The sequence below is a fragment of the Colletotrichum chrysophilum genome (assembly GCF_026319265.1).
Source record: "Colletotrichum chrysophilum strain AFK26 chromosome Unknown scaffold_46, whole genome shotgun sequence".
In the NCBI taxonomy this organism is placed as follows: Eukaryota; Fungi; Ascomycota; class Sordariomycetes; order Glomerellales; family Glomerellaceae; genus Colletotrichum; species Colletotrichum chrysophilum.
The window spans coordinates 222,074-236,843 of NW_026517333.1; the positions used below are offsets into that span (position 1 = coordinate 222,074).

At 51.1% G+C, this 14,770-nt stretch overlaps 3 protein-coding genes across 3 annotated transcripts; 2 read left to right on the forward strand and 1 right to left on the reverse strand.

Moving 5' to 3' along the window:
• Window positions 1-4,190: 4,190 nt before the first annotated feature.
• Window positions 4,191-8,469, forward strand: COL26b_006348 (uncharacterized protein; the record flags this gene model as incomplete). Its single annotated transcript, XM_053179169.1, has 2 exons — window positions 4,191-4,481; window positions 4,537-8,469. 2 exons carry the CDS (start codon window positions 4,191-4,193, stop codon window positions 8,467-8,469), a joined length of 4,224 nt encoding a protein of 1,407 aa, XP_053036926.1.
• Window positions 8,470-11,284: 2,815 nt separating this feature from the next.
• COL26b_006349 (uncharacterized protein) lies at window positions 11,285-13,442 on the forward strand (the record flags this gene model as incomplete). Its single annotated transcript, XM_053179170.1, has 6 exons — window positions 11,285-11,623; window positions 11,682-11,760; window positions 11,813-12,276; window positions 12,356-12,780; window positions 12,838-13,250; window positions 13,315-13,442. The coding sequence occupies 6 exons, from the start codon at window positions 11,285-11,287 to the stop codon at window positions 13,440-13,442; spliced, it is 1,848 nt and encodes a 615-aa protein (XP_053036927.1).
• Window positions 13,443-13,972: 530 nt separating this feature from the next.
• Window positions 13,973-14,770, reverse strand: COL26b_006350 (uncharacterized protein; the record flags this gene model as incomplete). Its single annotated transcript, XM_053179171.1, has 1 exon — window positions 13,973-14,770. One exon carries the CDS (start codon window positions 14,768-14,770, stop codon window positions 13,973-13,975), a length of 798 nt encoding a protein of 265 aa, XP_053036928.1.

Genomic DNA, 14,770 nt, shown 5'->3' on the forward strand with positions numbered 1-14,770 from the left:
TTCATCGCTTGTGTTTCAGTGGGCTCCGAGGACGGATTCGGTGGGGCAGCCTTTGCTGTTGAGTCCGAAGATGATCTAATTTACGCGTCCGAAACACTTCCTAGCGCTACGAAGCCTTACGACTTGACCGATGCTCCTGGGGGAGAAAGTTGCGTTTCCTTTCGAAGTTCGGTTGATGGCTTTTCCTTTCATCTTGTGTTTGGACAGAAGATGTTGAGCACGAATGCTTCATTTCCTGAACTGGACTTCAGCTTTGTACCTTCTCGGTGCTCAAAAAGTTTCGATAACTTAACAGAGGCCTAATATTCGCCCAGCCAACCAAGAAACACAGGAATGCAGGCACTTTCCAGCGTTTTGAGAAAGTTAACTCCAATCAGAAAGATCAATCTCTATGGCGAGAGTGACTGCAGAAGGCTCACTTCCTTCTAGGGCCTGCACCAGTCCACAAGCTTGGGCACTTCGGCGTTTGCGTAACTGATTTCCAGAAAACATACGAGTTTTTCACGAGTCGTTTCAATTTCATCCCTAGCGACGTGATTTTACCAGAAACTCCGCGAGGAGAGCAGCACTGACACTGGCTTTGGTTGGCTCCTATAGCTTGTACACGATCACACAGGACGCAATGTGACAGCGTTCCTTCGCTTGGACCGTGGAGAGAAACTCGTGGATCATCATTCCTTCTTCTTCTTCGAGGGCCCAAGATTCCACGTACACCATTCATCCTACGAAACTCACGATTCTGACATGCAGTTTCTCGGCCACGACTGGCTACGTCACCGAGGATACGAGAATTGCTGGGGAGTCGGACGCCATATCATGGGCAGTCAGATATTTGACTACTGGTCAGTACTGATGGAGTTGAAACGAAAATGTTATCGTAACCTGCTCATGCTGTTCCCCGCTAGGTACGATCCCAGCAAATTCATCTTCGAACACTACGTCGACGGCGACCAGATGAACAGCTCTCATCCTACAAGTGTTTCAGAAGCCTCTCCCAACGGTCTTCACATTTGGGGTATGTGCAATCTTTCGTGAAACAATAAACCGATAAATCGATGATGTCTTTGTCTAATTGTATTAATTCTAGGCCCTGATCTCCCGCCCGACTTTCTGGTATGAGTTAAGCCTGTGAGGAAGGCTATGGTGATTGGCTTGATAATCTTCAAAAAGCACAGTACGGTGCGTTGTTCCTTGGCGTACCTGCCGTTCAAGTAGACTCTCGTGCCCTCAATGAAAGATACATTTTATTTATTCATGACATGGTGGAAAGTCAACCCCATCTTCGTGCTGCCAACCGCAGCAATCGAACGTCTTAGCACTTCCGTGCCTCAATTGCCTCAGCTCGTTGACGAATTAATTGGACTATGTCATTATAGAATTAGCACCATTACGTCTTCTCAACTGGCTTATGTGATGTTCACGAATTTGAACGAGTAATCTCGTAGTGCAATCCGACTGGAAGGCCAGAGGGCATGAGCTGTAAATCATTTACTAAAATATCATTGAATATTCCGATTAAAACCAGTACACACATGTTTGATTGTTCCGCTGTTATCTCAATGTTTCCCCGTAAGCCTTCCGCTAACAAGCCTCAAAGACCTCCCAGTATCTATCACGTCCGTCTTCTAGGGTGGTATGTGGCGGCGGCTGCAGATGGAGTATTTCGACTTTCTCTCACATTTCCAAACCCTGACTAATTGAAGATATTCCATCGGGCTTCCCCGCACCGCAACCACACAATGCGGCACCGGTTTGATCATGCCCACCGGTCGGACAGATCATGTCTAGTGCTACTCCAAATCGCTCCGACAAAATTACGCCGAAAGTACGGCAACTACTTCGGCAGTTTCAGCAGCAGCTTTTGACCAGAGACCACCTTCCCTGTCAGGGGACACTTATTGGACTTTCATTGTAATACACTATACCGCTGTGAGCACTGGGCATGTCAAAAACGTCAAGTTTATCAAGCCCTATACTCCTGTACAGTCGTCACTCAGTCCCAGATTCATCGACACTCTGTCTTCGAACAATTTTACGATCATGAGCTGCCCTTTGTTCTTCGTCGTTGCTCGTGTGGTTGGTTCAGATGGGTCGCTTGAGAAGGTAAAGTGTCAGCCTGCAGTCCTCCCTTTTACGACAAACCTATTTCCTCCGTATGTTGCTGACGAATTCTGTGACCGTCCGTAGTGGAAAGAGCGACTAGTCGGTCTTTGCGGTGTATCAGCCACCGAGCCACTGGGCAACAGTTACTACTGGGGGCATGACTTGGATGGCGAGCCGGATACCTTGTGGGGCCTTGAAGGCTACACGCATCCCGCCGGTTCTTCCTTGGACATACGTCAACGGAGACTTTCAAGCACGAGATGCGTCTTGCAGATGAAGATAAGCTCTTGAAAACAGTCCAGGGTATTGGTAGTCCGGACTACGATTTGCATCATTATGACTTTGCCGGGGGTTGGCTGAAGCGCGAAGACGACGACTATAAAGATTCGAAAGACAGCGCTGTTGCCGTCGTCCACTTCTGGACATCGGAGAGAGATAGGTCTTTGGTGATCGACCGTTTGACTGATTTTGCCGCATCGCGAAGGGCGATCAATTTCAATCAAGGCTCGCTACAAAGCTGCGGCGTTCTGAAAGAGGTCATGCAACCAAACCTCACCACCTTGTGGCTTCGGTATGTCAATTCCAAGAGCTCACTTATTATTTGCCTTCTCTCCTTATTATTATTTGCCTCACAAGAAACATGACTGAACGGAGTGCGATATATCAGCACCAGGACCCAAGAGGACTTGAATTCCCATCTTGTCTCGGAAGAATACAAAGATTTACTGGCATCTGTGGAGCCTGTCCTCAGCCTTTGGGTAGAAACTCACTTATCCCAATCATTCAATGGCCACATCGACCAGAGGCCAATCACACATGATGTACAGTAGAATAAATATACCGCTACATACATACCTACACATCACTTGAACCAAGACTTTTGCACTAAAGTTCGGATTATCAATAATAATTAAAAAGACTTCGGTCAATACCACTGGTATCTAAGCGAATAGTTATGGGGAGACAGTAGCAGGAATAATGACGGAGATACCATAAACGGTGGCGACGAAGACGACGAAGACGACGATAGTAATAATAGCAATGGGGATAATAATGAAAGTAGAGTTTTTGCAGCCCAGGCGGGCATTGGCACCTCTGACAACTCAGGTGACTCCGATATATGCGATCCTTTCATCTTGCGCTAGATTGAGCCTGCATCGCTTTCGAAAACAGCATCCCGGAAACTCATCTAGCAAAGGATCAAAGTTCAGCCTGGGTTGGAGGTCTGTGATGGTATCGATTTCGTGGTTCGGATGACTTGCAGTGTGGGGTTACGATGAGCTCGCCACATGGGTCCGCAAACGCGACTGGTTGGCCCTCCGAAATTTGCTTCCTGAAATAGTGCTTATTGACAACTTGATAATTGCCATTGTCTTTACTAAGCGGCTTTCTTTGATTAGAAAGCCTTATCTGAGATTCTAAACCATCGCCAGCGCTGCGTAACATTAGCGCTTTGAAACAACATGGAGCTCGAGGAACACCGTCTTGCGACAAAATGTATCCAGTCTGTCATCCGCGTAAGTCCCGCGTAGCCATAAGACTGAGAAAATTGAATTGCGTTGCCTCAAGTTCATTTTGATGAACCATCACTGACAACATTTACGCAACGACGCATCAAGGGGTGTTCCATCGATTCCAGAGCAGTGGTACTGTCAGTGGTGAAAGACTGCCAAACCGTATTGAAACGGCGACGCCGACCAGGGTCTGATGCCGCTATCGATCGGCCCCACGGCGTCATCCCGGCTCCAAATGGACGGGTCGCAACGCGTAAGCGCGACCGCCGGAATGCAACTTTTCAAGGGTTAGTGCTTCGCATCGAATGATCGTCATGTAACCCTGTCGCAATGGCCGGCGCCAAGTGTGGAGCAGTTGCGATCGCCTTGACAGGCTGGGGCGCCGAGAAACTGTCGGTTTATCTCTGGGTTCATTTCGCCAAGTCGTCTCGCTCCATGTTGCTTGTTATTCCTCTGATTCTGTTGCTCGAGGTTGTTGCTGTTGGTCAGGCGAAGAATAGGCTGGTCCATCAATAATACCTAATACCATTTCTTGGCGCGCACACATCGATCGGTGGATCAAACCTCCTCACCATGCTCCTCGGCAAGCCCAGCAAAGGCGAGAAGAACGCCGGCGTTATCTACAGCTCCGAGCAGCAACCTGCCGGCCAGGTCGAAGCGCAACCCATCGACGCATCGTCAACAGAACCATCCTCGGAGTCTGCTTCGACATCGGGAAGAAAGCAACGCAACTGGTCACAGCGTCTCAACCCGCTCAAGACGAAATATGTGCCCTTAGTTCCTGACAGGCGTCAGCCATCGTTAGAGGCAGGAGCTGGATTCTTCAGCAGACTGTTGTTCACTTGGGTTACTCCTCTCATGCACGTAGGTTGAGATGGTTTGAAGTAACACTTGCAATCATTCTGACAAAAGGTTGCAGGTTGGCTATCAGCGGCCGTTGGAACAAAACGACATCTGGGAGGTTAACCCCGAGCGAAGCGCCGAGGTTCTCGAAGTCGAGTTTCGCGCCGCATTTCAGAGGCACACGGCGAGTGGCAGCTCTCGCCCTCTCTTGCGCGCCCTTCTTAGCACCTTCAAGAAGGAGTTTGTCGTTGGCGCGCTCTGCCAGCTTGGCAGCACCGTGGCATCGACCATCTCGCCCTTCCTACTGAAGTATCTCATTGCATTCGCGACTGAGGCCTACAATGCAGCCAAGAATGGCTCCTCAGCACCGAACATCGGATACGGTGTCGGCCTCGTCATCATCATCACGTTTTTGCAGATCGTCATGACGCTCAGTATCAACCATTTCCTGTACTTTGGCATGACGGTAGGCGGCGAGGCAAGAGCCGTCTTGATGTCTGTCATCTTTGACAAGGCTATGAAGATCTCGGGACGCGCCAAGGCCGGTGGTTCATCCGATGTCGCACTCCCTCCTGGCGATGTTGCGCCTGGTAGCGATGAGGAGAAAAAGTGGTATAAGAAGTTACTCGGAACTAAGCAGAAGCAAGATAAGCCGAAGAAACCTGAGGCCAAGTCTGAAGGAGAGAGCGGGTGGAGTAATGGTCGCATTGTCAACCTCATGTCAACAGACACCTACCGCATCGATACGGCTAGCGGCTTCTTCCACCTTCTCTGGGGCTCACCTCTTAACATCGTCATCACAATGGTCCTGCTTCTCATCAACTTGACCTACAGCGCCTTGCCGGGCCTCGGTCTATTGTTCATCTGTTCTCCCGCTCTGGGACTGGCCTTCAAGGCTCTGTTCAAGCGTCGCTTCGCCATCAACCAGATCACGGACGCTCGAGTGAGTCTCACGCAGGAGGTCATGCAAGCCATGCGCTTCGTCAAGCTTTTCGGCTGGGAAACGAGTTTTTTGGGTCGCATCGACGAGATTCGCAAGAAGGAGATCAGGTCAATCCAGATTCTGATGTCCATCCGCGACGGTATTCAGGCTATTTCTATGAGCATGCCCGTCTTTGCCTCGATGCTTTCCTTCATCACGTACTCGCTTACGAGCCATTCCTTGAACCCTGCCCCTATCTTCAGTTCACTGGCTTTGTTCAACAACCTGCGGATGCCTTTGAACATGCTTCCTATGGTCATTGGGCAAGCCGTCGATGCTCTAGCGTCTGTCAAGCGCATCGAGGAATTCCTACTTGCCGAGGAGTCGACCGACGACGTCCAATACGATTACAACGGTCAGAACGCCATCACCGTTGAAGATGCTACATTCACTTGGGAGCAGACATTGGCCCAAGCACGCGAAGGTCTCAGCGATAGGGAGGACAGTCCCGGTGCCAGAACCCCCAGCACAATCACCATGTTGGAGCCATTCCACATCCCCAACCTTAACCTGGCTATCGGCAGATCAGAGCTGGTGGCTGTGATTGGAAGTGTTGGATCAGGGAAGACGTCGCTATTGGCTGCTCTGGCCGGTGAGATGCGCCAAACGGGCGGTTGCTTGACACTGGGTTCCACGCGTGCTTTCTGCCCGCAGTACGCCTGGATTCAGAATGCCAGTGTTCGGGATAACATCATCTTCGGACGCGACTTTGATCGCGAATGGTACGACAAGGTGACGGAGGCCTGTGCTCTTCGTACCGACTTCGAGATGCTTCCCGACGGCGATCGCACTGAAATTGGCGAGCGCGGCATCACCGTCTCCGGTGGGCAGAAACAACGCATCAACATTGCCCGTGCCATCTACTTCAATGCCGATATTGTGTTGATGGATGACCCCCTCTCTGCGGTGGATATCCACGTGGGAAAACAGATCATGGACAAGGCCATCTGTGGCTTGCTTTCAAACAAGTGTCGCATCCTAGCAACACACCAGCTTCACGTCCTGAACCGTTCCGACAGAATCATCTGGCTGGACGAGGGTCACATCAAGGCTGAGGGTAGCTACGAAGAGCTCATGTCCGGAAACGAGGAATTCGAGAAACTGATGGCGCTTACTCATGTTGATGAGCAAGCCTCCGAGTTCCACGGCTCACAACAAGACCCCAACGCCGTGACCGCCGAGGAACCCGTCAATGAAGAGGAAAGGCTGGTCAAGATCGAAACGCACAAGAGTACAGCGGCGCTGATGCAAGCTGAAGAACGCGCTTTGGACGCCGTCAGCTGGAGCGTCTACGGCGCCTACATCCGGGCCAGCGGCTCCATCCTTGTCGCGCCCTTAGTCATCGGTTTCCTTGTTCTGGCTCAAGGATGCAACATCATGACAAGTTTGTGGCTATCATGGTGGACCGCAGATCAGTTCTCCAACGTTGACGAGGACACCTACATCGCCGTCTATGCAGGACTGGGCGCAGCGCAAGCGATATTGATGTTTTGCTTTGCCGTGTCCATCTCGATCTTTGGAACACGCGCTTCAAAGGTCATGCTCAATCGTGCCATGACCAAAGTCCTTCGCGCTCCCATGTCCTTCTTCGACACAACACCGCTGGGCCGCATTACGAATCGCTTCAGCAAGGATATCGATGTCATGGACAACACTCTCACCGATTCCCTGCGCATGTACTTGCTGACCATCAGCATGCTGCTCTCAACGATGGCCCTGATTCTCGCGTATTACTACTACTTCGTTGCGGCCTTGGTGCCGCTCTTGATTATCTTTCTCTTTTCGGCCAACTACTACCGCAGCTCGGCGCGTGAGATCAAGCGACATGAAGCCATCTTGCGTTCACATGTCTTTGCAAAGTTCAGCGAGGCAGTATATGGCACCTCGACGATCCGCGCGTATGGACTTCGTGACCAGTTCACGGCAGTCTTGCGGAAGCAGATTGATGACTTTGACGGCGCGTATTTCTTGACATTCGGAAATCAGCGGTGGTTGTCTTTGCGTCTCGACGCCATTGGCCTGGTGACCATTTTCGTTCTTGGCATGCTGGTGGTTACGTCACGGTTCACCGTCAACCCCAGTATCGGAGGTCTGGTCTTGTCATATATGCTGGGCATCATGGGTCAGTTCCAGTTTGCAGTACGTCAAATGGCCGAAGTTGAGAATGATATGAACAACACCGAGCGCATCCACTACTATGGCACGGGTCTGGAGGAGGAAGCACCGCTGCATATTGGAGAGGGTATGCCGAAGAGCTGGCCCAGCCAAGGCGAGATCGTGTTTGACCACGTGCAGATGCGATACCGGGCGGGATTGCCGCTCGTGCTGAAAGACATCCACATGCACATCAAGGAAGGCGAGCGTTTGGGGGTTGTCGGTCGCACAGGTGCCGGCAAGTCCAGCATCATGAGTATGCTATTTCGCCTTGTGGAAATCAGCAGTGGTTCTATTACCATTGACGGAGTCAACATCAGCACCATTGGACTTCAGGATTTGCGGTCTCGTCTGGCTATTATCCCACAAGATCCAACATTGTTTAAGGGCACCATCCGGTCAAACCTGGATCCTTTTGACGAGCACTCAGACATTGAGTTGTGGGCGGCACTTCGACAGGCAAATCTTGTCACTGACACGTCCTCACCGGGAGCTCTGGGATTGCAGAGCGTGGTTGAGGAAGAGGGTCTCAATTTCTCACTGGGTCAGCGACAGCTGATGGCCCTGGCCCGCGCCTTGGTTCGGGATGCCAAGATCATTGTCTGTGACGAAGCCACGAGTTCGGTGGATCTGGCTACGGATCAAAAGGTCCAGCAGACCATGGAGAGTTTCAGAGGCAAGACAATGCTGTGCATTGCTCATAGACTGGAGACCATCATTGGCTATGACCGCATTTGTGTGCTAGATAAGGGCGAAGTCGCGGAGCTTGGAACACCATTGGAATTGTTCGACAAGGGGGGCATGTTCACGAGCATGTGTGAGAAAGGAAGCATCAAGAGAGCGGATATCTTGGAGAAGATGACATCCAAGTAGATAGGCCAGCGTGCGGTGATTTAGTAATGATGGAATAAGAATTCATTGTTTTTTGTGAAGTACTTTGCCTTCCAACTTTGTTTGTCATTCTCACCCTTGTCAATTTTCAAACGGCAAGATCGAATTAGATGTTCTGACTTGATCAATCACTGTAAGGATCTGAACCATCGGCTCGTCGCAATCTGAGTTCTGAGGTTGCGGCTGTTGCGTCAGCAATCAAGCTTTCATCGGCGACCGCGAGAGCTTGGGTGCTTTTTGCGTCGTAGCCAGAGTCTTACTATCCGGGCGGATAACTTCCTACCTTGCATTAGATTCAATATTTTATTTTGTCTTAATTAACCTTCACTACAATCGTCGTTACTCCTATCCCTCTCTCTATTCCTATCGTTATCGTCGTTGTCGTTGTCGTTGTCGTCGTCGTCGTCGTCGTCGTCGTCGTCGAGTATCCCTATCGTTATACATCTACTACCCGCCCGGTAAGTCAGAATTATCCGCCTGGATAGCAAAACTCCGTGGCTATTGATAGCTTCAAACGGAAGGTGGCCTGGAAAATGACACGCGTCGTACGGGATGATCTTGAGTTTACGGCGATTTTTCCACTTAGTAAGCGGGATCTGCAAGGTCACATCGACTGCAACTGTAGCTCCGGCTCTCATACCACAAGCCGCTCCATATTGTTAGAGCCATCAGATGATGGACCAGGTCTTGGAACAACGAAGTCAGGTCGAGAACTGAGACTGCACGTGGTGTCCGTGAGAAAAGACACAGCTGGGAGTACTCAAGAGCATGATGAGGATCATTGAATGACGTGGCGGTGTTTGTGCAAATACTTGCCTTAAGCGACTAGGCTGGGTGAATGCAGAGTGACCCCTGAGTCTACTGTGGCGGAATATGTGGCTCTATGGAAGTCCATACAGCAACAAAACCCTGTTCAGAAAGCTTGCTATTTATAAAAGCCCTCCATTTTGTTGCGCTACTGACAACTGAAATGTATTGAGTTGAGATCTGAATCTGCATCATTTGACCGTGGTATCAAATTGACCGTCGGCAGTCGTCAGTGCCACTCTTTTTACATCAACCTCCGTCAAGTTCTTTTGGTCTAGACCATGAACCGTTACGCAAGCTACAATCGTTTCCACGAACACCAGAAACATCAATGTTATACCCAAAGGCAGAAATCACGATTCCTCTCGTCCAGCCAACCAATGTTGTCCACCAGCGTTGTCCACCGTGGCAGTCGTTTTTGGTTGTTGAACGGGAAGTGGGGGGTCGTCTGAAGCAGAACAGTGAAACATCGTCGTCTCTGAGACGGGAAGTGGGGTCAGCGTCCGCCGCAGAAACAAAAACATCGTTACATGGGCGACTCTCAGTTTCGTGGGTACCAGACATCAATCTCTAAATCCCTGGCTCCCGTAGGCCCTTGGGTTTGTCAGGCAGGCCTGTCCCAGTCTCTCATACTCTTAAGACTCGAGTGGTTTCCGGGAATTCCGGTGCAACTTTGCGGGGGCGGCCAATCGGACGATTTCTGTTGTTGACCATGCTCTTCTAACCATTTCAAGAGATCTACATGCGTCCTGTACTACTCTGAATCTGTTCTAGAAATATTCTCGGCCCATGGCCCCGGGTATCGACGATTTCTCGCCTTGCATGACGAGAAAGACGACGATTTTTGATACGCTTGCGCACTTTCGTCCCTTCTCATCCCGGTGGGAGCTGCTTGCGTGTTCGTCGATTGATCGAGCCGAAGATCCTACGGTCGAGGTGGCAGGTACACCAGCCCACGTCTGTTGCACGTCGTGATGCATAAATGTGGTCCCTCGCCCAACACACTTTTCAGCCTCAACTGGGCCTGTCAAAGCAAGCATCGAGCCCGCAACTGCTGCCATCCCCCTTATGCCATTGCACGGCACATACAATTTTAGGAATACGGGACGGATCGCGCTGAAGTCTGCTGTTTCACCGCGCATCCCACCTGCCCACTGGCCACGCAAGTACTCGAACAGGATAGCTTGTGGTCCATCATCCTTGAAGCATGGGGAAGCTCATCCGGCCCCTCTTGGAGCCTCCTCATGACGTTCTATGTCGCTGGAAATTCCGCAACTGCAAACAATCCAGCGCCCATTTGTCGGATGCTTCTGATGTGTGGGTTTCTTGGGCATAATTCCTGTGCAATGAAGCTCCCCGGATGCGTGTGTATTTTTTGACCTGTTGGCAGCCTTTGCTGTCATCCCATCTCACATGATACAGCGTATCCTGGTGAGACTGATGTTTTGCTAGGGTAAATTTCATGTCTTGGCGATCTTCAGACCATTAGTAATTGCATGTCTGTTGTTGATCTGCTAGATTATAATGAGGCATCCTATTCTCTCGGCCTAGATGAACATGGGAGAGCAAACTACGAGATCAAAAATAAAATAACAAAAAAAGTATGTATTTCAACTTGCATGATGATCCGCCCTGGGTCTCGATGTCCATGTCCAGATCATCTGATTCCCCCTTTCCAGCTTGACGCATTCCCATTCATTCGTGTCTATATAGACATGAGAGATTGTCCAATATCACGCTTTTCAAGACTGCAGACTGACCGCAAAGTAATCTAGTTCCATCCCGGCCGGTCCGGACATTTTTGAGCATTCTTCTGTTGTTGTTTCTTTCTATTTCTTTGTTTCTTTGCCATTTTAGACGCTTGGGAGAACCCCAAGAACCAGGGAGCCGTTTGCTCGATCCGCTCTCCCTCCGATCTTTACGACGACAGTTTTGCGGTGCTTTCCTTCAGTCTCTATTACTTTCACCTTTCTCTTAATCTTTATCGATTATGGAGGGCGACGGCGATGATGTGCGTCTTGGCCCGGCCAACTTCAACAACGCCAATGCCGGCAAGCGCGAATCAAGAATCGACAAGTACGCCAAGCGAAGCTCGCAGATGTTCATCCCGTACAGTGTTGTCGACTTCCGCCATTCACAGGCGCCGGCCCCGAGGTCTCCTGCGTACCCATCGCGAACTTTGCAAGACGACGAGCGGGGGCTGACGAGGATCGACTCCATCGATACGATTACCGCCGAGAAGCAGGAGGCTGCTGCTGCCGTCCATGAGGAAGAGGTGCTGGGAAGTACCGAGATCTACGATAAAGACGGCAATATTCGATTTGTCCCCGTGAGTAACAAGGAAAAAGTTCAGCGACTTGAACAACGGAGACTTACTTCAGTGGCAGACTCCAACTCCTGACCCCAAGGATCCCCTCAATCTCCCCGAATGGCGCAAGTGGCTTGCTGTTGCTTCACTCTGCTTCTGTAAGCCTCTCAAAAAGAAAATACCGAGCTTTCGTTGCCTAACAATACAAAGTCGGCTCCGTCTCGCTCGCCGCTGAAATCGCCGTTGCTGGACTGCTGCCCGTCTTCATCCTGGAATACTCTGGCGTGGACCCTGCTTCGACGCTCAAGCACGCCGACCTCAAAGGCAACCCGGACCCTCTTGGCGTTGTGCCACCAGGTGTGACTCCCGTATCTCTAGCTTCGGTATCGCTTCTGGCCACCATTCCCATGCTTAGCAACGGCATCGCCACGTACCTGTTGGTTCCTCTCACTGCGGCCATCGGAAGACGTCCGGTTCTCGTTCTGACCTCAGCTTTCTCATGGGCTGGAGGCTTCTGGGCTGGATACAGCAAGTCTCTCACCAGTCATATTGCCGCAAGAGTCTTCCATGGTCTCGGCTCTGGTGCCGTTGAAGCCTTGCTTCCGCTCATTGTCCAGGACATGATGTTCTTGCATAAGAGAAACAAGGCTGTTGCGTCGATCATTGCCAGTCAGGTACGTCAACGGAACGCTATGCCTCTGTAGACATGATGGTGTCGTTATGTGATGCAGTACTAACGTGCTTCTCATCCAGGGACCCATGATCGTCCTCTTCGGTATCCTCGGCCCCTACATTGCTGTCAACTGGGACTGGCGCTGGATCTACTGGATCACTTCCGCTGTCGGTGTACTCACCTGGATTATGCTCATTCTTTTTGTTCCCGAGACACTCAGGCAGAGATCCAAGGCGGAACTGGCCGGACATCAGCTCTGGCCCGTGGCGCCTGGAGAAAGCCGCACTCAGTTGGACTATGCTACCTACGGCGAACGCACCAGATGGGATGATATCGGTTTTTTCCAAACTGGAACGCACTGGAAGGATGCCGGAAAGCAAATCATCGACACCATCAAGACCACGATGTTCCCTGCTGTCATGTGGTGCACCCTGCTGCAGGTTGCTTTTGGAATGGTAATGGGTGCGACTGGGCAGGCAACGTCTTTTGCCCTTCTCGCTGCTGGGTGAGTGACAATCTATTCTTTCTCGAATGTCGAAATGCTTACCAAGTTGTTCTCAAGCATCCCTTTCGAACTTACCGGTCTCTCCCAAATTCCTCAGATCCTTTCAACCGTGGTCGTCTTTATCGTCGGTGGTCCTGTCGCGGACGCCGTCTCACTCTGGATCTCGAAGAAAAAGGGTGGCCGTGAGGCTGAGCATCAACTTCCCAATCTCATCCTTCCCATCGTCATGGCCATTACTGGGGCCCTTGTCTTCGGTTATGCCGACCACAACCACCTCCACTATGCCGTTTTGCTGCTTGGTACCTTCCTGCTCATGACCTCGACCTTGATCTCTGCTCCTATTGTGCAGAACTACGTCATCGAGAGTTATCCTCAGTGGGCCGGTCCAGTCCTTGTCAACGTCTCGACGCTGCGTGTCTTCATTTCTTTCCCTCTCAATACCCAAGTCACGACTTGGCTTCAACAGCTCGGTAGGTCTTCCCATCCCCACTTCCATCAATTACGTGTCAGCTAATCATGTCTTCTGCTAAACAGGGCCCATGATGTTCACGGTCTACTTATCCATTGTGCTCCTTGCCGTGTCCACCGGTATCCCGTTGCTCTTCTTCTTTGGGAAGAAGCTCCGCATTAGGACGTCTGAAAAGGTCACCAAGCGTCAGTAGAGGCATTCATATGAGTTGCCCTCGGAAACGGACTTTTTTGTTAGCGTGCACCACCTGTTAGGGTCATGTGGTCTCCTTGATGCCCCTCGAGCCCGCATAGAATCACCACCGTAAATCGTTTCCAATTTACGAAAGCTAGCAAAACCACCACATCCCCTTTTGCTTCTGAAAAACAACATCGCGCAAATTGGCTGCGCTTCCGGTCTAAGATTAATCATCAATGCCCTGAGATCCATGTTTAGTCTAATGTATACTAGTCGTTTTGCGCATAGACATGATAAGGGCAGTCAGACTGTCTGAGAGATTTCTGCAAGGAACATGGAATTTGACATCACCGATGCGAGCAACACGAGACAAAGGAAGATAAATTGCGCGACTAATCATTGCTAAGACTTGAACAAGAACCCCTCACCCCCACATCCAACTTCTACACCTTACTTTCGCCTTACATAGACTGCCGTCATCTTCTGAATGAATCGAGTAGTCCAGGTTTCTCCTACCAGGCCAATACAAGGCTTTCGTCAAGCCAATTAGATCGAAACGAGAGAAGTAACAGCTCCCAGCATGTTTATGATCTGTCCTTGGAAAGCGGTGACGCAAGCCTGGATGGAGCCACCGGGAGGGATGATGACACTGCCGGATCCAACCTCGGAGTCGCCTGAGCGAGAAACGCCGATGCGCTTGCCATTAAGCTGGTAGAAGATGTTCGAAGGAGCGATGCGGTTGATGCCACCGGCGTCCATGACGTCGACCTCGAAGGTACCCTTGAGGTTGCGGTTGCCGTTGTTGTTCCATCCAGCACTGCAGGTGGTGAGCTTGCCAGGGTTGGAGTTTGTGTTGGCGACCCAGGTGTGGATTTGAGACTTGTCGACGCAGGTGACGTCCCAAGCACCGGCACCGCGCTCGTTGTAGCCGTGGAACTCGACACACCACTGGTTCCTGCCGCAGGCTCCCGGTTGGCGGTAAATGGCGTCAGCGTGCGAGTTCTCGGCAATGCAAGTGACCTTGAAGGTGTTGACGTCCGTTCCGGTGCGGTCGCAGGTGGCCTCTTCGTACAGCCACTTTGCGCCGCTGCGGGGAAGGGGTCGGCGGCTTCTGCAGACGAGAGCAGAGTAAGAGCTGCGCTTTTCGAGGTCTCTCACCACGACATCGGCAGGGTTCGGGTTTTGGGAGTCGAGCGAGATAGTGCCCAGCTGAGAGAGGTCGATGGCCTCAGTGGTGGTAACCCATTCGACGGCCTTGCGCTCAAGAGGAACGGCGACGGCTCCGAGAACTGCGGGCAGAACAGCAGCGACGAGAGCCGCAGAGTGGATGATTTGGTTGTACAT